The 21,575-nt window shown below is 34.9% G+C and overlaps 4 protein-coding genes and 1 long non-coding RNA gene across 5 annotated transcripts; 1 reads left to right on the top strand and 4 right to left on the bottom strand.

The window, feature by feature from the left end:
* Positions 1–11: 11 nt before the first annotated feature.
* Positions 12–810, bottom strand: LOC111778328 (histone H2AX-like). Its single transcript, XM_087119071.1, has 2 exons — positions 552–810; positions 12–462 (listed from the first exon to the last, which is right to left on the bottom strand). Exons 1-2 carry the CDS (start codon positions 750–752, stop codon positions 235–237), a joined length of 429 nt encoding a protein of 142 aa, XP_086975197.1. The 5' UTR covers positions 753–810; the 3' UTR covers positions 12–234.
* Positions 811–2,123: 1,313 nt separating this feature from the next.
* Positions 2,124–3,797, bottom strand: LOC111778327 (protein VAPYRIN-LIKE-like). Its single transcript, XM_023658078.2, has one exon. The coding sequence runs from the start codon at positions 3,776–3,778 to the stop codon at positions 2,399–2,401; it is 1,380 nt and encodes a 459-aa protein (XP_023513846.2). The 5' UTR covers positions 3,779–3,797; the 3' UTR covers positions 2,124–2,398.
* Positions 3,794–9,818, top strand: LOC111778325 (pentatricopeptide repeat-containing protein At2g22410, mitochondrial). The gene is made up of 3 exons (XM_087119067.1): positions 3,794–3,883; positions 5,776–7,749; positions 9,429–9,818. The coding sequence occupies exons 2-3, from the start codon at positions 5,850–5,852 to the stop codon at positions 9,551–9,553; spliced, it is 2,025 nt and encodes a 674-aa protein (XP_086975193.1). The 5' UTR covers positions 3,794–3,883; positions 5,776–5,849; the 3' UTR covers positions 9,554–9,818.
* A 4,326-nt stretch (positions 9,819–14,144) lies between these two features.
* On the bottom strand, positions 14,145–14,964 carry LOC147787667 (uncharacterized). Its single transcript, XR_015413365.1, has 2 exons — positions 14,666–14,964; positions 14,145–14,235 (listed from the first exon to the last, which is right to left on the bottom strand). It is a non-coding gene; the product is annotated as an uncharacterized LOC147787667 (long non-coding RNA).
* A 140-nt stretch (positions 14,965–15,104) lies between these two features.
* On the bottom strand, positions 15,105–19,953 carry LOC111778877 (RNA-binding protein BRN1-like). The gene is made up of 9 exons (XM_087119139.1): positions 19,643–19,953; positions 19,317–19,399; positions 18,275–18,326; positions 17,991–18,116; positions 17,808–17,887; positions 16,585–16,758; positions 15,921–16,254; positions 15,691–15,834; positions 15,105–15,561 (listed from the first exon to the last, which is right to left on the bottom strand). Exons 1-9 carry the CDS (start codon positions 19,824–19,826, stop codon positions 15,434–15,436), a joined length of 1,305 nt encoding a protein of 434 aa, XP_086975265.1. The 5' UTR covers positions 19,827–19,953; the 3' UTR covers positions 15,105–15,433.
* Positions 19,954–21,575: the final 1,622 nt, after the last annotated feature.

The raw sequence follows: 21,575 nt of genomic DNA, 5'->3' as shown, positions 1-21,575 counted from the left end.
ATCCGAGACAATAAAAATTCAACTCGTTCCTTTCTATTTAAATTAGTGGCGAATTTCATCAGCATTTACACATAATATAGAAATTTATCGGCGATGAAGACGGATACCTTTCTAACCAAAGATCGTTTAGTATATTTACGAACCTGATGAAGAAAGATTCATTGAAGCTAATAACAATCTAACACAACCTAACTGTTTCGTTTTCTGTTAATCGACGGATATTTCTAATGCAACCTAAAATTCCTGAGACGCCGATCCGATCTCGGCCTTATCCTTCGTGCTACCGGCCTTCTTCGGCAAAAGAGACTGATGAATCTTCGGCAGCACTCCTCCGCTGGCGATCGTAACTGATCCCAAAAGCTTGCTCAATTCCTCATCGTTTCTCACTGCTAGTTGAATATGCCTCGGGACGATTCTAGTTTTCTTGTTGTCCCTCGCAGCATTGCCAGCCAACTCCAAAACCTAAACGAAAAACAAAAATCCACAATCAGAACACTGAGAACTGAAAAAATTGAACTCAGAAGTAAAATTAACGATTACGATTCACAAACCTCGGCAGCGAGGTATTCGAGAACAGCGGAGAGGTAAACCGGTGAGCCGGAGCCGACACGCTGAGCATAACGGCCCTTCTTGAGGTACCTGGCGATACGGCCGACGGGAAATTGGAGACCGGCCTTGTGAGACCTAGTGACGGACTTGGTGGCAGATTTCTTGCCTCTGCCACCCTTCGCCGGAACATCGGTGGAACTCATATTTACTTTACCGTAACGAAATTGAGGAGAGACTAATTTGGAGCAAAGAAGATTTTCGCGAGATGAAGAGACCGTGGTGGTGTAGTTTGAATTTATAGTGAAAAATGAAAGTCCGTGATTGGTGAACTTGCTTTCACGCGGATCGCCAGCGTGGAGGAAAATGAATTTATTTCCTTTTTTAAATTTAAACGTTTTGAAAATTTGGCGCCACGAGGAGCAGAAGATTTGAAAATTACTCTTTTCGCGTGTTTTTCTTTTTTTTTTTTTTATATTTTAAATATTTGAATTTTCACTTCGATTTATTAGTGTGGTTGGTAGACTAAAAAACATTTAACATAGTCTATTTAGAGGTTTCCACGAGTCGGGCGGAATGAAAAACTCTTCTCGTTTCCATCTCTGCCACCTATTTCATTCTCCATTCTCGTGAAAATTTTCATTTATTTTGGTTGGAATCGAGGTGGAAATTCAATTGAAAATTTGCGAAGTTCGGGTTTATGTTATTTTTTAGTTTATTATTCTTTTATAAAAATAGTTGTTATTGTTGACGATTATTGGGAATTGAGAGTAAGTCTCACATGGGTTAATTTAGGGAATGATAATTGGTTTATAAACGATGAATATTATCTTAATTGATGAGGCATTTTGGGGAAGCCTAAAAAAAGCATGAGAGCTTATGCTCAAAGTAGACAATATCATACCAATGTGGAGAGTCGTGATTCGTAACACGGTATTCATAAATGTCGAACAAAGGGTTTGCTTTGTTCGAGGGCTCCAGAGAAAGGAGTTGGGCCTTGATTAAGGGGAGACGGGAGAGAACAAAGGGTGTGCTTTGTTCGAGGGCTCCAGAAAGGCGTTGGGCCTTGATTAAGGGGAGACGGGAGACTTATAGTGTACTTTGTTCGGAAGGGTGTGCTTTGTTCGAGGGCTCCAAAAACACTTATAGTGTACTTTGTTCAGAAGCGTGTGCTTTGTTCGAGGGCTCCGGGAGACTTATAGTGTACTTTGTTCGAGGGCTCAAAAAACGGGAGACTTATAGTGTACTTTGTTCCCGGGGAAGCTTGTTGAGGATTATTTAGAATGAGTCTAGAATGAGTCCACGTGATTCCCTAATTTAGGAAAGGAGGAATGGTTTTCATTTTTTAATAAAAAAAATGTTAGAATCTCAAAATTAACTTTTATTATTTTAATTTAATTTTAAATATATATATATATATATATATATATGTTGAAAAATATTTATATTAAAAGTCACGAAAAATATAATATTTTTTGGGTCCCATTTATTTAATTAAAAAATGTTTTTTTATACACCCACCCCATTCCATTCTCGGTGTAAATATGAAATCTCCTCTCTATTTAAGGCATTTCCCGGGTAAATATGGAATCTCTTCTCCATTTAAGGTAGGTACAGGTAGACTGTTCTAAGTCTATACATACATAAATTATGTACATTGAATTAGGAAAATCCTACCAAAATCAAACACCAATGGCTTATTTTCCTCAATTTCTTCGAGGAAAATTACAAATTCAATTTACAGATTGAACTGAAAAACAAGGCTAAATTATTGAAAAAACAATGGAGAACGGCGAAGATCAGATTGAAGAACAGCCTTCTTCTTCCCTTCAATCTCATCTTCTTCATCTTCTCAGTTTCCACAGCACAGAGATGAAATCTGTCTACCGGAAACAGCCAAATCCCTTCTCAGACATTTCAACGGACTCGGTTCCGCACCACTCGCTAGCAGTACCCGAGCCACCTCCTCCTGCCCGGCCTCCACGGCGCACCGCAGCGGCGTGTATCCGGCGTCGTCGATGGCGTCCGTATCCGCTCCGTGCTCGAGCAGCGCCTTGACGCACTCGACTCTGCCTTTGAACGCTGCCCTGTGCAGAGCCGTCCATCCGTTCTGATCCTTTCCGTTTATCTTTGCTCCCGCCGCCACGCAGCTTCTTAGACCTCGAACATCGCCGGCTCTCGCCGCTCTGTGCAATGCGTCGCCTAATCTCAACGAATCGAATAGATCTGTGTGTCCGTTCTCCGATGCGAGTGCGAATGCTGTTTTTCCGTCGGAGTTCACCGCGTATTTCACGTTTGAGCAGTTTAGAAAATACTCCACGGCTTCGAAATGTCCTTCCGCCGCCGCGGAATGTAGCGGAGTCCATTTGTTCCGATCCACCGCCTCTGGATTTCCGCCAATCGAAAGGAGGAAACGTATTGCCTCAACGTGACCTCGATCCGCCGCGGTGTGGATCGGAGTACGACCGTTGGAATCGATGGAATTTACTGGTATGTCGGGAAATTTTTTGACTAGTAGCTCCATGAAATCGACGCGGTTCATCGATGCCGCTATGTGTAAAACCAAATCGACAGAGAAATCGATTTGACAGTGCGAATCAATCAATCGCTTCACGATATCGATCTTCCCTGTCCTTACAGCTAGCGACATCATTGACCGTTTGAGAGAATCCTTGACATTGACGTCTACACCAGCATCAACCAGAGCAGAAACTAACCCTAATTTCCCGGACAAAATAGCCGGTTCCATCAACGCAGTCAATTGAGACTTCGTACAACTAGAAATCGCTTTGTTAAGAAGAAAACTCAACTCCGTGATTCGATTATGGTGCGAAATCAGAAATTCAACGACATCAGGACCTACGAAGGAGATGAGCAACAAAGCATCCTTGAAAATATGGCGTCCAGGTTTGGAGAACAAGAGGCGGAGGTCGTCGGTGTGAGCATTTCCGATCGGAACCATGGCGGATCGGACGGAGATTTTGTCCGACGGATTACTGAGAGGAGGTTGATCTGAGGACTTGCAGGAAATGGTGTAGGAAGAAGAAGAAAGCGGCGGAATCACAGAGAAATCTTGCGAAAACGAAAAAACAGAAGGATTCGATGAAGTTAAACAAACTGCAACAGACATGGTGTGCATCAGATTTGCGAGTGTGAAAGTTGCGCTACACTTTTCTCCTTTCGTGAAACAAAATTCCACTTCCTTCACATCAGGCTTCACTAATCTGTCCATTTTTTTTTCCTGCAGGAGAGATAAAATTTTCTCGGGAAAATCTCAGAAATCCCAAGCCAATGGAAGAACATCAAGAACATGAAAAATCAATGGAAGAAACCCCAGGTATGAACATTCATCTGAACAAAAACAATTCTCTCTTCATTTCTTTCTTGATCTTTGACTGTTCAAATGAACGGGAACGATTCATAAAGACTCAGATTGTTGATTAGAAGAAGCATGATTAAATTATGGCATGGTGGGTGGTCTGGGTCTCATCTGATAGGACAAGGATTAAGACTTTTCTTTATTATTAATTTATTTTTGTGTTGAATTTTTTAATAGTGTTCTTCGTTCTAAAAACAGGACAATAGGATGGGTCTCATTTTGTATAATGATTGGTAAATTACCAAATTATAGGTTGAAATTTTTATTAGACGGTATTTGGAAATAGTTTTCTATGTTTTTAAATATTATAGAGGGCACATCAAGTTGGTTTCTTCATTTATAATGCCCTAATATAACGGGAGTGGTTTTGGTTTGAGATTTATATATTCAAAAATCTAATAATCTCTTAGATTATTTTTTATTTTATTATTATTATTATTTTTTGTTCGTCCTAGTCAACTTGAAATGCCATTTGGGCTGGGTAAGTCGAATTTGTGGAGTTCTAAGGGTAGAGATTCCACGTTGGTTGGGAAGAGAAACAAAACATTCCTTATACGGGTGTAGAAACCTCACCTTAGCAACACATTTTTAAATTGTGAGACTGACGGCGATATGTAACGGGTTAAAGCGGATAATATCTGCTAGCTATGGTCTTTGGCTGTTACAAATGGTATTAGAGCTAGTCACCGAGCGGTATGCATGTTAGCGATGATGCTGAGCCCCTAAGAAGGGTGGATTGTGAGATCCTACATCGGTTGAATATCCCATGCTGAGCCTTGAAGCATGTCTTATAAACATGTTGAAACCTCTCCCTAGCAAATCTCACGATGACAATATATAAGGTCATTTGAACACCTCCAATCTCTTTGAAGATCTCATGTTGAGCCCTGAAGCATGTCTTATATAAGGGTGTTGAAACCTCTCCCTAGCAGTTAGCGCTGAAGCATGTCTTATAAGAGTGTTGAAACCTCTCCCTAGCAGACGCGTTTTAAAACCGTGAGGTTGATGACAACATATAAGGTCATTTGAACACCTCTAGTCTCTTTAAAGATCTCAGGTTGAGCCCTGAAACATGTCTTATATAAGGATGTTGAAACCTCTCCCTAACAGCGAGCCCTGAAGCATGTCTTATAAGGGTGTTGAAACCTCTTCCTAGCAGACACGTTTTAAAACCGTGAGGCTAATGACGATACATAAGATCATATGAACACCTCCAGTCTCTGGTACTATTCCACTTCATTAGCTAGATAAAATATGATCTTTATTTGTATTTTTAGGAGGATGTTAGCTCTTGTGTGGATAAATAAATTTTAGAAAACTTATTTATATATGTGTGTAATTTCGTAATTTCCTAAGTTTTTCATTCATTATGAAAATGAATTTAAAAGCAAAGAAAACTATGTAAATATAAATATCAATAATAAATTCTATAATGCATAGGGAAAGAAAAGAACTTGATTATTAATTTAAATAATTATGAATATATCCATCTGGCTTCTTTTAGGTATTTTTATTTTAAATCCTTATCCAACACACATGTTTATTTTTATGTAATTGAAAATATTTTCCTTGCATTTATTATTTGTATTAAATTATATTAAATTATATTATGGTTGTTTTCAAGATATGGTGGAATTGGAAAATGGTCAATTTTGTAGGCTTGTGTGTTCAATGTACCTTCCACTTTAACGAGTTATTTTCGAATTATTTTTAATTGGATTTTCACATTATTTTCTTGTTCCAATATGAGTGGAGAACGAAATATGGACATTTAAATTAATAACAAATGCCTTATTCTTTGAATTATGTTGGTACCGACTCGAATTATTTATTACTTTAATTTTTTGTAGGGGGCTTATCCAAGTTGTTGATGTTCATACTGAACTCCACTTCCTCGAGTGTTAATGCACGAATCTCCGTATGAATGAAACCCCTCTTCTCTTCCGTTCAAAACCCATCTCGATTTTCAATCTTCCCGCTCAAATTCACCTTCAAAATCCTCCATTCTTTCCGACCACTCTCATCATCGGCAGCCGCCGGAAAACCCAAATGGAATTCGCTCACCAATGTCTTCATTACCAACCCAACTCTTCTGATCTTACAATCATGCTCTTCCATGTTTCATTTGAAGCAAATTCAAGCTCACATGACTTGCACTGGCCTCATGAACCAAATCTTCCCGGCCAGCCGCGTCGTAGCCTTTTGTGCTCTCTCCGATGCCGGTGACATTCATTATGCCCATCTCGTTTTCGCTCAAATTGAAAACCCTAATTGCTTTTTGTGGAATACGATGATTAAGGGTTATTGCAGAGCTAGATGCCCTTCAATGGGGTTCTTGTTTTTCCGGCAAATGATTCGGAATCGCGTCGAATTGGACTGTGGGAGCTTTGTTTCCGCGCTCAAGGTGTGCGGCCAATTTGCCGGGAAAGCCGTAAGAATGGCGGTGCATTCTGTGATTTGGAAGTTGGGGTTTGGTTCTGAATTGCTGGTTCAAAATGGATTGATTCAGTACTATGTTGAAACTGGGTGTATTGGTTTTGCACGCCAAGTGTTTGATGAAAGTTCTGTGAAGGATGTTGTTACTTGGACGACGATGATCAACGGGTACACAACGAACAATTGTTTGGATGAGGCTATAATGTTATTCGATTTGATGTTGTCGAGTAATGTCGAGCCGAATGAGGTCACTATGATTGCTTTGCTTTCTGCTTGCTCACAGAAGGGAGATTATGTAATGGGGAGGTCACTTCATGAACTCATAAAAAGGAAGAACATAAGCTCCAGTGTTAATTTGGTCAATACCATGTTGGATATGTATGTGAAATGTGGCTGTTTAGTAACTGCCAGACAGATTTTTGACAACATGGAAAGAAGGGATGTTTTTTCTTGGACTAGCTTGCTTAATGGACTTGCTAAAAATGGAGATTTGGTAGCTGCAAGGAAGGTGTTTGATGAAATGCCTGAGAGAAATATTGTCTCTTGGAATGCTATGATTGCTGGTTATTCCCAAAACAGTCAGCCAATGGAAGCTTTGAAGCTATTTCACAACATGGTGGATGTTGTCGGATTGGTTCCAACCGAGGACACTTTGGTCTGTGTGCTTTCTTCTTGTGGCCAATTGGGATGCTTAGAAATGGGCAAATGGATTCACGACAACCATGTCAATAAAATGGGAATTCAATTGAGTTTGATTCTGAACAATGCAGTTATGGACATGTATGCCAAATGTGGGAGCATTGATGCAGCTGCAAAGCTCTTCCACTCCATTCCCGAGAAAAATCTAGTTTCTTGGAACACAATGATATCTGCGTATGCATCTCATGGCCATGCCAAGAGAGCTCTCACTCTGTTTGATCAAATGAAATGCTCGGGACTAGAACCAGATCACATCACCTTCGTCGGCGTTCTATCAGCTTGCAGTTACGGTGGGTTTGTTTTGAAAGGTCGGGAGCATTTCGAAAGCATGGAGAATACCTTTGGAGTAGAGCCAAAGAGGGAACACTACGCTTGTATGGTGGATTTGTTTAGTCGAGTTGGGTTGTTGAAAGAAGCTTACGAGCTAATATCGAAGATGCCGATGAAAGCAAGTGAAGGGGCTTGGGGAGCTTTGCTTGATGCTTGTAGGAAGCAGGGGAATGTGGAAATGGCTAAGTTAGCAGCTGGGAAGCTTTTGGAATTGGATCCCGAGGACAGTGGGATTTATACTCTTTTGGCGAATATTTGTGCTGATGGGAAGAGATGGAACGATGTGAGAATGGTGAGAAGGATGATGAGAGAAAGAGGAGTCAAGAAGGTTCCTGGGCATAGCTTGATAGAGGTTGGAGGTACGTTTCATGAATTCTTAGTTGCTGATAATTCTCATCCTCATTCTTTAGAAGTTTATAGAGTGGTTAATGAATTGCTTCTGCTGTCTAGTTTGATAGATCTTGAACCTCTAGAAAATGATTAGTTCTTATATGATTTCCAGAAATTCTTAGTTAGTTAGATAATATGACTACAAGGTAGAATTTGAGTTATGAAAGTATTTAGAGGTACTTGTGGTGGATGAGATGGTACCTATGAGATGCACGTCGGTTGGAGAGAAGAACGAAACATTTTTTACAAAGGTGTGGAAACCTCTTTCTAGCAGACGCATTTTAAAAACCTTGAAGGAAAAGCCCAAAGATGACAATATCAAGTAGCGGTGGGTTTGAGTTGCTAGAATACCTTTCTACCTAGCTAATTGATTAGAAATTCACAATAGATCTGATCGCTGCGTCTAACAGCTCTCACGGCCGACGATGACAATACTTCTAGATATGCATTTCTTTGCCGTAGTTCAAAGTGATGTTTCTGTAACCTAAACGAACTTAACCTCGAAAATCTCTGGTTTATGAACCGTGTAAGCTTGTTAGATGAAATTACAGTTTCAGTGGTATCTTAAGGTTACCAAACTCCATAATCTCTAGATAACTTTAGGCATGAAACGATTCGGGTTCAAGCTGAATTGCTTTTACAACCGTTGAAAACGGCCGTTAACCCTGTGTGCTAAAGAGCAAAGGGAAACAATTTATCCTAACAAGAGGAATTAGAGTCTACTTAGTTGGTGACATAATAGTTGTAACAACCCAAATCCACCACAAGCATACATTATTATTCTTTTTGGATTTTCCTTAGGGGTTAAAACGTGTCTGCTAGGAATAGGTTTCCACATTTTTTAAAGGAATGTTTTGCGCCCCTCTCCAACTGATGTGAGATCTCACAATCCACCTTCCCTTGGGGGGCCAGCGTCCTCGCTAGCACACCGTCCGATGTCTAGCTCTGATACCACTATAACAGCAAGCCTACACTAGTAGATATTGTCTGCTTTGGTCTGTTACGTATTATCGTCAACCTCACAATTTTAAAACACGTTTGCTAGGGAGAGGATTTCACACCTTAACAAGGAATGTTTTGTTCTCCTCTCCAACCGACGTGAGATCTTAAAATAGCTTACCAAGACAATAGTTAATAATAACAAGGTCAAATGATGAATTCAAACTAGGACGGCCACCAACCGAGCACAATCAAAGGAGGAAGGAAGGAAGGAAGTTGAATTTTACCCTTTTTCTGAGGGTTCAATCCAAATGAGGCCAGAAAAAAAAGAACACACTTGGAAAAAACCAAAAGTTTTGGTTTGTTTACTTTAGAACAACCCTTTCAACAACATTGGAAGAAAGGAAGGAGGGTAGAAAAATGGCCTCATAAAAAAGAACCAAATAATAATAATAATTAGGGAGATGCTATGATGCCAAACAAGTCTCCCAAAACAACCTGTTTTTTTCCACATCATTAACCATTTTGAACTCCTTAGTTGAATCAATTGAAGCACTTGAGCTTGTTGTGAATCCAATTGCCTTGCTTTCCACCACCCCATCATTCTCAAACATCCCCTCGTCCTCGTCCTCCTCGTCCTCCTCGTCCTCCTCCTCCGCCTCCGCCTCACTCTCATTTTCATATCTCACAAGTTCATCATACAAATCAGGAGTATCATCCGTGCAAGATTCAGCATCGTTAAACTCCACCAAATTCAAGGTGGTGGTAGTTGAGCCTCCAAGGTCAGCCAGGGAGTCGACCTCCGAGTCGCCAGATGCCTCGAAGAGCATGTAAGATGAAAAATCATCGATGTGATCACGAGCAAAATAGTGAGGATGGAAGTTGAAGAGCATAATGATAAAATGGGAGGGAAAAGGAAGGGGAGAAAGAGAAAGAGAAAGAGAAAGAGAAAGAGAAGTTGTCTTTGTATTACAATTATTAACAAATGGAGGGTGTGGTGTGCTTAAGGCTTATTTATATAAAGTAAAGCCTTCAAAGTTGAACAAAAGAAATGGGCTGCCCTTGAGATTATAAATAATTTAGTGGGTCATCTTGTAAAGTTGGTGTAAAAAGAGGGGTTTTTTTTTAAAAAGAAAAATAATATATAAATATATATATATATATAATATTGGAAAAGGCAACTTGTGAAAGGAATGAACATGCAAAGGAGCTTCTAGAAGGAAAATGATGGCCTTAAAAGAATAAATTTAATATTATGAAGAAATTGAATTAGAATTTCTTTTTCTTTTAAAGAATTTATTTATTTATTATTATTATTATTTTTTTCACTTTAAATAAATAAGACAAAACAATCATTCTCAATTCAATTTTATTTATTTATTATTATTATTATTATTCTTATTATTTAAAATTTTGATTCTAGATGAAGTATGATTTTGGAATGTACATGTTTTGAAATATATATATATATTAAAAAAATTGGTGAAAATATTAGAAGACTACTTTGATTTTTTTTTTATAAATATATTTTAAAAAATAAAAATTATTACATACTAAAAAAATCTTAGGCTTTTAATTTAGTCTCTAAATATATTTTTTATGGATGTTTTTTTAATAATTGGAAAACTAAATAAAATTTAGCTAAATTAAGGTGATGTGATAAATAACTAAATAAACTAAAATTAGACAAGAAAACGACCAATATTATTTATATATATATATATATATATATCTTATATTATGATTGTCACGTCACGGAATATTAATGATATGAAGGCCGAAATCTATATTATCAAAAAGAATAATAATAATTAATTAAATGAGATAATGTGAAGAGATTAAATAAATACCGTATTTGTTACGTAAAATTAACCATTGAGAACGTGCTTATTTATTAAGGTAATTTATTAAAGTGAAGACTTCCACGAAGCCCTAGAAGGGTAAAAATGGAAATCAGTTTAAAAGTGAAATTAAAAGATGAATTTAACCGTCAAAACTCACCTTTTTTTTTTTTGGGACAAATAATTGAAGTCATTTTCAGCTATTTTCTTTTTCAATTTCAACCTCTAAATACACAATTTTTTCTCCTCAATACTTTTTACTGCCCTTAAATTTTACTTTTCCCCACTGATAAGGCATCTTAGAGCTCAAGGGTTCAATTTATGTTAAGAATCACGACTCTCTACAATGGTATGATATTGTCCACTTTAAGTATAAATTCTGATGACTTTGTTTTAAGCTTCTCTCGAAAGGCCTCATACCAATGGACATAGTATTCCTTGCTTATAAACCCATGATCTTCCACTAAATTAACCAATGTGTGACTTACTCCCAATAATCCTCAACAATTTACGTAGAGCTAAAAAAAACTATGTTGCGACACCCAAGTAACAACGAAGTACATAAATGAATTGAGACCACATCCGAATTAAAACAAGTATAAGATGACTAATAAAAGATTTAAAAGAATTAAAAATCACTATCTATACTAAAAAATGTACCTTCCTTTTCACTCGAGCAATCTTAAGAACTTCACAGGTAAACATGTTTTACTTAAAATAATTCTATGTTAGGTGACATTCTAGGAATTTTCAAAGTAAAGACAAAACATATTAAAAAGACTCGTGCTGATTTGTGAAGTAATGTGATCATATCAGGGAATATCGAGATGATCAAATGTTAAATTTGAATTTGAATTAAATAATATATGGATGTAACTAGAAAACAACTAAAATTAAATAAATAAATGAAGTCCGTGGTTTTTGACCTATTTTCGTTTTTTTGTTTCTTGAAGGCAGCAGAAAAAGGATGTCCATTTTGGTCATTTTGCTTTCTTCAGAAACGTGAAGCAACGGCTTATCGTAAATTACACGTGGCAGGATCTGGACGGTGGATGTTTAGTCAATGAAACCTACCGAACATGCACATGCTTATTAACCAAGCATTTGAAAACCAGTTCGCATCAAATTCAATCAAAAGGTAAGTGACCAAATTAGGGCTATATTATATATATATATATATATATATATATATATATATATATATATATTTTATTGCATAACCAACGACATCATTAACTAATGTGATTCGAGGTTTTTTTTTAATAAGACGTGCGTAGAGAGCGAGACGAGGACCCCGGTCCCCACCACCAATTTCTACCATATCTCCTCAAATATTTTTGAACGGATCGGGTTTCTCGAAGAATCTTTCTCTATTTTTTTTATAGATATTTTTAAAAATATTAATTTCAAATAAATTATTTAGGGTAAATATATGTATTCATACCCATTGAAAACTCGTTCCCCTGTGGCAACAGTGGAGAATCTTGGACAATGGGTGAAAGCCCGTTCTAGCAATATCGCGTGAGTGAAGAAGGGCAATGTCATTCGTAAAGCTCTTTCATCGAGTGCACACTTCGACTAACTTCGTGCCAACAATCGCAATAACACAGGGGGCAAGTGTTCTTCGAATTGCCTGGCGTAAAGGGCATGTAGGCAGTGAATCAGGTCGAATTCACTTGAGTAAGACAGATCCCGACCCTATTTAATCAACCAGTAGAACTTTACATATATATATATATATATATATATATATATATATATATATATATATATATATAATTGTAGAAGGTCGAAAATAAAATAAAAAACCCAATTAATTTTATGCATTAATTTGGTATTTTGAATAAATAATAAATAAATATATTGATGTGACAGGAAAAGACAAATTCTTCAAATTAGGTAAAATGATAGTATCTGGAAAGATGCGGACATTTCAATTCTTTTCTAACCTTTTTTTTATTTTTAATATACATAATTCTAATTTATTTTCTTTTTCTTTTTCTTTTTTCAGTATTATAATTTAAATTTTAAATTTAAATTTTCAAACACCATAACCTAACTAGTTAGGTTACAATAAATATATAAATAATATATAAACAATTTATGATTTAATTGAGATATTTATTTATTTATTTATTTTTATTTTTTATGTTGTGTTTGCTTATTCGTAGCTTTCTTTTTTATATAATATTTAAATTTAAAAAATTGTATTTTTTTTTTTGAAATTTTAATAAGATTTTTTTTTTATTTTTTTTACTCGTCTATTAAAACTTTTATAAACTTATTTTTACAAAATGTATCAGATCTAATTAATTGATAAAGTAAGTTTATATAAATTTAAGATCTAATAAATTAAATAATTCAAAATAAAATTTAAAACTATTATTTATTATTATTATTATTATTATTATTTTATAACTAAGAAATTTATGTTGGCATTTTTTTTGGGGAATTTTAGAAAGACCTTCTTAAAATATTTATTTATTTATTTTGCAATCAAAATGTAAAATAAGTCTTAGTGGTAAAAAAAAATTGAGTTACGTGAAATTTTTGGGTCAATTTTTAAGGTATCATTGACCATATTCGGTCATTTTTCAAAGTCGTGATAATTACTTTATTTATTTTTTTTCTAATTTTGAATAGAAGTCAATTTTAAAAACTAGGAAACTTAAATTAGACTTTTAAATACAATTAATAATTATTGGATTAATATTAATGATACATCCCAATCAAATTAATATAGTAAATTACTCACATCACATTTTCTCATATTATTAATGCAATTATTTATTGGGAAATAACAATTTAACTAATTTAATAGCTAACTTTTGAACTTATTAAAATATTATACAATATTCTTTAAACAAAGTTGGATATTTAATAAAGTTAATACCCACCTATTGCAAAATAGTTTTTTCTTATTTTAGTCAAAGAAAAAATATCAATTTTTTTTTTTTAAATGAAACGAATTATTCTTCAAATACCCATTTTATAATCTAAATTTGTATAAGATTTAAAAATAATTGAATTCATAAATTAAAAAAAAATTATAAAAATTATATATAATTAAATTAATTAAATTTGACTCTCCTAATCCACAACAAAATATATTATTATAACGATTTTTATTAAAACATTAAACTTTATTAGTTTAAACTCTTTGTTGAAATAATATTAGAAAAAAATGCTAAAATCAAATAAATAATAACAATTATGATTAATATGAGTGGTTTATCTGGTAAAATTTTAAGAGAATAATTTTATTTAAGTCATTTTGAAATTAATAAAACTACTTGTTTAAAATTTTATTGATATAAACTTAAAAGTTTAGAGATATAATTTATTTATTTTTTTCTTCTTTTAGATCGATGATAATTATGAGCTTGACTGCTCTGTGATGCCAATTTGGTGAGGCCTCAAATATTTTATTTTTATCGAACATTCTAACGAAATATTTGAGCCAACCCCGGATCACAATTTCTTCTCCCTTTGATACGTCCGACCGAAATCTGACATTACAAAGAATAGTATTTGCAAGGAAGCTACAAAGAACCAACCACACATAATTAGAGAAGAAATCAAAATTGATCAACAAAGACTAAGAGATTCATTGACTCAAGAAATTAAAGAAAAATCAAAAGAAACCCGAATGAAATGGGGATCTTCCACTGGCATCTGTTTGAAATGGGAAACATGTTTTGTGATCAAAGGGTTTTGAGTTTACAAAATAAAGGCACCAAGGTCACATGTATGAACCAATCGGTGTTAAGCTTACGACGTCATTGAATGTATGCATGCAATGAAACCGAGTCATGTACCGACCTATTTCTGACTTAGAAGTGGATGTTTTACGTCTAAAACACTCAAGTAGACATTACTATAACTCGCATGCTCTAATCCTTTCAATGCTATATGTATGCTGATACTTCACTTTGGTTGACCAAATGAAACGGAGCAATGCAAGAAGAAAATAACTAAGAGGTCGAGAGATCCTTCATGCACGTTTTCCAAATAAAGAGCGTCACGAAGTAAACCTTTAAAGACTTAGCTACTCATAAGTGAAAGATAAAAGAAAAGTAGTAAGGAACGAGATGAACTTCATGACCTTTAATGCGCGTTTGGCTAAAATGCGCTGTGTTTGATCTTTGGATCCGCTAAGTAGAGGAAGCTTGGATTGGAGATTTTCTTCTCGACTCGACTCCTTCAAGCATGCACCGGTCCTTTCTCCATGCGTCTCTTCGGTGTTGTTAACTTCATTTCTGCACAAGAACACAAGATTATAACTTGCCCAACACAATTACAGATAAACAAATAGATCTTAATCTTTTCAAACACAAGGATGCTTCCAATGAAGTTTGACAAAATTTACATAATAATATTCAATAACAGCATACCTTTAATGCTCTCAAACTTGCTGTTTCAACTGCTTGTTCCAGAAAAAAATAGATGTATGATTGAAAGCACTACACACAATACTGCGAGCTAGATATGGTTTTCTTTTAGAAAACACAAGTAACCAGAATAACCCATCAAATTCAGCAATATCAAATCAATAAACCTAAAAGAATCAGGAGATCATTTATAATTACACTGTATTATACATACAATCAACAGATGTCCTGGAAGAATCAATTAAAGAATGTTAATCTTCCATAATATATAAATTACAAATTGTATCGACAGGGCCGAACCATGAATTACGAGTATCTTTGATTTCATCTGATGATGCAATCACAGGCAGAATGGAGTAATGAATTTTAACCATAGACCGTCCCAAATCCACCCTAAGATGAGTTAATAATGGAATAAATGTCATGCATTTAGGCCCTCCATGTAAGCACGTGGTAGACAACTTCGCTGTCTTTACGAAGAATCAATATTGTTTACTCTGTTTGTTGTCTCTCTTCAGCTGAACTTTTAATTTCTTTCCACCTAATTGGAATCCATTCATCATACTAATCGCAGATTGAGCAGCCTCAGTGGAATCGTAACTCACAAACCCTGTGGATGGAACAAGGTTAGATCTCTCCAGGCAACAAAATACAGAATAGAACTAGTCAAAATGCTTTCATTTCCAAAAATTTGGGCACAGCATAATTGCTGCTACTTAAAGGTATCAACCATGCTCACCAAAACATTTGCTAGCTCCAGATGTTTTGTCAACAAATACTTTAGCACTCAAAACTTGGCCAAAAGCTCGAAAAGAATTAGCAAGCTCCAGGTCACCATATTCTTGAGGTATGTGATAAATAAAAAGATTGGCACCAGGGGGACCTAGAGGGGAAAAAATAGTAAGCCGTGATTACCAGAAACTCAAACCAATCAGTAAATCAAGGTCTGAAAGGAACAGAAATAACTACCTTCAATTTGACTCCCCGAGCCTTGACCGAAACTAGATATTGGAGAGTTATTCTTCCCACCAGTAAGTGGCCCTGAACCAGGTGAACTGCTAACAGCCCCAGGACTCATCATTCCTCCAGGGTATGCCATGGGATGCTGAAGACCTGGAACTGCAGGATAGGCGGAGCCAACGTAATTTGCTGGAGGCATGCCATAATTCCTATTGACCATACCTGGGCTCAGATCAGGTGGGATCCCACGCATTGCATTACCTTGGGGTATTATATTTGGGAAACCAGATTGATTCTGCACCGGAGGTAGGTGATATTGCACAAGCCCATAACTTCCCGGAGCCTACAAAGAGAAAGTGGAGATTATCATTGGCAAACCTCATATTTCAATGTAAAAATGTTCGATTATGAACGTGAAGATAAAAACCGTTCAATATTAAAACAATGGATCAGGTATCTAATTGATAACATTCATTAGTAGCTACTGTACTTTAAAAGAGATGTGAATGGCGTTCTTTTCAATTACATGACAACCAAAGAACAAAGGCAACACAGACCTCTCCGCAATAATAATAAAAGTAGGAAAGATAGAAAATAAAACAAGAAAGCCTTGCACAAGGCACACATACATACTGAAGAAGAAGCCCAACAATAATTCCATCGTGAAACTGACCTGATAACCATAGCCATTATATGGCGGAATATAACCCAGCGGCATGCCTCCAAATAGTGAAGGATGTTGGGGGTCTGCATTAAGAGAGGCCAGCGATTGAGCTTTCTGAGCCTTTCGAGCCTGCCTTTCCTTCTCTGTGTCAGCCCATTTAACAACCAAAGGGACACTGGATCCCTGGGTAGAAAGAAACGCACAATCAGATCCATAATGCCTACATGGTTTGCACCTTTGTTATTATATTTGTACATTCATAGTCATCCATCCTTTCATTGCGGTAAGGAACATGACAGACTATCATACTTACTGGAACGCAGGATAGCTATAATATATGTGCAAGAGGGCTCAACGAATTTGACTGGCTAATTCCTTACTGAAAAAAATCCTAATTTGTTACAGGTACAATGAATTTGATTATCAAAGAGAATTCCATCCTGCTAGCATGAGCATGACCATTAGTTCCATGCATCCATTACAAAATGTACTAAAAAAAAAAAATAAGAACAATAAGATCAATGGAAGAATAAAAGGAATAAAGTCCCAAGAAATTGGGGAAAGGAAAAGATGAAGAGATATGGCAAGAATATGCAAGTTTTATGCAAGTTTTATGCAAGTTTTATGCAAGTTTTATGCAAGTTTAAGCAATGCAATGCTATGAATACAAATTTAAATATCCTTATCAGACACCTTGATTGCCTTCTTTATTCATAGATGTAGCTGGACTGAGTATGAAACATTGTCAATCAACTAAAATATTACTGCAATACCAAATCCCCATTCATAAATGTTTTCCATGAGATGATCTTGAGTGCGTGGAATAAAATCATCAGTATTCCCAAGAATAATAGGATTCAACATAAAAAAAGCGAGCAATATATTTTTTCTAAAATGTTGTGAAAATGTCTGAAAATATTTGAAGTGACCACAGAATATCAACAACGTGAAAAAGGAAATTAGGACAGTTCTACGATTACAATGATTTTGGTATTGACCTCCTGTGAATATTTCCAAGAGTATAAAAAGGAAAAGCTAAACATCTGTCTACATCCACATTAAACTTCTTGTTCGTGAGCTAAATTTTCAAAAATCAATTATAGTGACTTGTAGTTGACCCACCATAATAATCACAAGAGAGAGAGAAGAGAGAGAAAGATATGGTCTAATAATAAAAGGATCCAATAGGTATAGAAAATTAACCCGACACGACCAAGAGACAATTTACATACCTCCATTTTATACTTTCCATTAATAGCCTCGAGTGCTGCAACAGCTTGATCCTTCGTCTCATACTTCAAAAATGCACAACCTGAACTCGAGCAACGTATGGAGCTAATGGTGAAGATACAATCGAATGTGCGATATCTTTCGTAACTTCAACTAAAATCAAGCTGAAACAAACCAAAAACTACCTTTACTTGTCTGCTGTGAACCTCTTAAGATTTGTAAGTCTTTTATAGTTCCATATTGAGCGAAAAGACCAGAAACTTCATCCTCTGATACATTTTTTGGAAGCATCCCAATAAAGAGTTTATGTTCTGCTCTTTTCAGAAATAATCAACCATTAATATCCATATGCACTAACACTAATCTTTTAGCAAGATAATATACAAGATCATTATAAGTGGCAAGGTAGGTGATGGATATTAGGAACCATCATTTAGATGAAATATGTAAGTAGGACATGATAATACACCTAGTCTTTCCAGCTCTCCATCTGCATACTTTACTTGCAACGGACTAGAAGCCTGGAAAGAATAGACGAGGAGGGGCATTACAACTCAATTTAATAATAACATTGTTCAATTACAGAGTTACTGGAAATAGAAACTAAAAGGCATTTGTGGTAGCCTAGAAGTACTATGGTTCATTGACTAAAAACTAACTACGCATATTTGAGTTCTGATTTGGTCCAATGTAATTTAGGACAGATTGTAAGATCAAAATTAATTAGTGCAACGGCCAGGGAAAGAGAAAAATAGAAAAGAATGGTGTTCACAAAAAATTTTAACCATTTCGACATATGTTAGCCATAAAAATGGTGACTAGTGATATATTATCGATGAATTCGATCGAAACCCATAGTCTTCCCCACATAATGAACACCAACAAGTTACATTACTATTTGTGACAGTCTCTTCAAAAAGCATCTATAACTTTAAGGTAGACACATTAGAAGGTTAATCACAAGCCGAATAATAACTTCAGAAAATCATTGCTCCAAAATCTAGGTAGAATGCCATAATTTAGGAATCAGAAGTCGATCCACTCCAATGAAGGGTATACTTAGCTTATTTACTTAAGACTCAACTCTCTAAGAGGGGGCATTTCTTTTTTTTTTTTTTTTCATCGCAAGGGCATGTCCGTGCATGAAATGCTAAAGTACAGGGGTGTCACAAAAAAAATTCAATGCATTAATTTAGCAAAAGAAAAATATAAAGATAAAGCTTAGAGGTCCTGCTCAAGTTGCCTCCATGAGAAATGTTGAGCGCTTATGACAAATGAGTTCATTTTTAATAGTCTGGAACTAGAAAACAGCTTTTACAGAAAAGCCAAGACTTTTAGAACTTCTAGGTTATCGATAGCAGCGATTACGCACAAGGCCAATTCTATCGAATCGATCAATTGCATTGATTAACATTATCGACAAGAAAAAATAAAAGACATAAAGAGAGAGAGAGAGAGAGAGAAGAAATAAATTATAATAATTATGAACACAATGTCCGGATTCCACTAACCCCAGGTAAAGTTTTCTTGCTATGGCAAGCATTGACCGCCTTATCCGCCTCTTGCCTCGAAGGACATATCACAAAACAGCAACCTGAAAATGCAGCAACCAAAAAAAAAAAAAAAAAAAAAAAAAACCAAAACCACAACCACAACAAAATTAGGGTTCGCAACATCAATTCACAATGTCAATCGGTTAAACTCCTCTCAGAATCAATCCAACCACAAATCAAAAACGAGAAACACGACTAACAAAGAGAATGTGAGTGAAAATGTAAACTAAGCGAAGTAAAAACGAAAGACACAGAAGTTGAAATGAAAAGAAGAAGGAAAAAACCTCTAGAGGCGCGAGTGGTCTTGTCTTTGATGATGTTGACCTCGTCCACAAGTGCAAACTCTTGGAACATTGCCAGAAGTTGATCTTCCGTCATATGCTTCGGCACTTGTCCAACAAAGAGTTTGACGCTGTCTTCCTCCTCCTTACTACTTCCTTTTCTCTCTTCTCTACTCTCCTCCGCCATTAATGCCGGCTTCAAGCTTTCTCTCTCTTTCTCTCTAGTTTTGGCCGTCACTTCTCTCTCTTAGATTGGATTTTTCTTCACAGAGTCTTCGCTGGAAAATAATAACGAGGGATTCTTGGTGGCAAATTTTGGATCTCCTCAATAAATTACAGCAATTAAATTAATAAACTATTTGCCCTTGGTTTTGCTATTATTTACTAAAATAACATTACAGCTGTTTTACTTTTCGCGCTTGTTGGAGGGAAGGGTGGTGGTTAATTACATTTATACCCTTTTGTTTTTTTTTTTAATTTTAATAATGTTCTTCTTCAATAATTGATAATATAAAATCCCATTCTTTCTCCACTCAATTATGTATTTATTTTTTTATTTCATGGTTTGAATTATTAATTGCGTGGAACATCTTTATAATGAACGCGTTTTAAATTCGTGAGACTGATAGCGATACAAAATAATATCAGAGTCAGATACCAAACAGTGTGCTAGCGAGGATACTGAAATTCTAAAGGGGTGGATTGTGAGATCCTTCGACGGATATAAACGGGAACGGACCATTGCTTATAAGGGTGTAGAAACCTCTTCATAGTAGACACGTTTTAAAACCAGCTGATGACGATACGTAACAGGCCAAAGTGGACAAACTTTATTGTTAGAGTAACGATAAAAAAAAAAAAAAAAAAATATATATATATATATATATTGACTATTATATTTTTAAAATTACTCTCGTTCATGTATAGTTTAGGTTCATTCATGTATTTCTCGTTTATTGAGACATCAAACCATATTACTTTAAATTTGAACTTGGATAAATAATTAGAAATTATATTTGAAGTAAAAAAAATTAAAACTTGAAATGTTTAACCGAAAGTCGTAACACTCGTATTAAATACAATATTTTAAATAAATATTAATCCTGTCATATTATCGTATATAAACTAAATAACTTATTAGAAATAATAATAAAAATTTAAGACCAAATAAATATAATTATAAAATTAACTTACTAGACTTATAATTTTTTTAAAATTAAAATAAAATAGAAAAAAAAAAAAGGAATGGTTGGCCGAGTTTGTAAACTAGTAGAAGCAAATAAATGGCAGAGAGCGACCGTGGTTTCTTGTGTCGTTTTGTGTAAGGGCAAAACAGTAATTTTCACAATAGAAGTGGCATGGTTATATAAATAAAATAAAAAAATAAATAAACAATTTTTAAATTTTAAATTTTTTAAAAATTTTTATTCCCCACATTTTTTTCTAGTTTCTTATATTACTCCATGGGTTATTTTGAAACTTGTGTTTTGAATGATTTTCAATTTCAGGAGTTGTCTTTTAACTTTATAACTTTGATTAAGCTTCTTCTAATCATTATTAAATTGAATTATTTTTCTTAATCTTTGTTCCTTTTTTTTTTCTTTAAATATTTATACATTTTTGTTTTGGCTATTTTATATGCTTATGATTTTAGTTAGTTTTTTTTTTTTTTTTAAATTATTGTCCTAATTTTTGTATTTATCCTCTTTAATTTGAAGCTTAAGCTTAAGAACAGAATATTTAAAAACTTGGATTAAAACCAGGGAAAAGTTCATATTCCTAAACAAAATTCAAACCAATAATCAAATCAATTGAATTTAATAATACTAACAAAATCTTCAAAAGGAAAAGGTTAAAAGAAATATTTAGAAAATTAAATTAAATAAAAGTTGAAAATAGTCAATATAATTACAATTAATTTAAATTCCCCTCATCA

Source organism: Cucurbita pepo, chromosome 17 (genome assembly GCF_057944985.1).
Source record: "Cucurbita pepo subsp. pepo isolate OVF chromosome 17, ASM5794498v1, whole genome shotgun sequence".
Lineage (NCBI taxonomy): Eukaryota > Viridiplantae > Streptophyta > Magnoliopsida > Cucurbitales > Cucurbitaceae > Cucurbita > Cucurbita pepo.
This window is presented reverse-complemented; position numbering and strand designations above follow the sequence as displayed.

Excerpts from the sequence above, each read along its gene's own strand:
- LOC111778328 (XM_087119071.1), bottom strand. The coding sequence starts at position 752 with ATGAGTTCCACCGATGTTCCGGCGAAGGGTGGCAGAGGCAAGAAATCT. Across the intron at positions 463-551 it reads TCGAATACCTCGCTGCCGAG|GTTTTGGAGTTGGCTGGCAA; the intron begins GTTTGTGAATCG and ends TTTTTCGTTTAG.
- LOC111778327 (XM_023658078.2), bottom strand. The coding sequence starts at position 3,778 with ATGGACAGATTAGTGAAGCCTGATGTGAAGGAAGTGGAATTTTGTTTC.
- LOC111778325 (XM_087119067.1), top strand. The coding sequence starts at position 5,850 with ATGAAACCCCTCTTCTCTTCCGTTCAAAACCCATCTCGATTTTCAATC. Across the intron at positions 7,750-9,428 it reads TAGCTTGATAGAGGTTGGAG|GAGTATCATCCGTGCAAGAT; the intron begins GTACGTTTCATG and ends CATACAAATCAG.
- LOC111778877 (XM_087119139.1), bottom strand. The coding sequence starts at position 19,826 with ATGGCGGAGGAGAGTAGAGAAGAGAGAAAAGGAAGTAGTAAGGAGGAG. Across the intron at positions 18,327-19,316 it reads GCAAGAAAACTTTACCTGGG|GCTTCTAGTCCGTTGCAAGT; the intron begins GTTAGTGGAATC and ends TATTCTTTCCAG. Across the intron at positions 16,255-16,584 it reads ATAATGGCTATGGTTATCAG|GCTCCGGGAAGTTATGGGCT; the intron begins GTCAGTTTCACG and ends TTCTCTTTGTAG.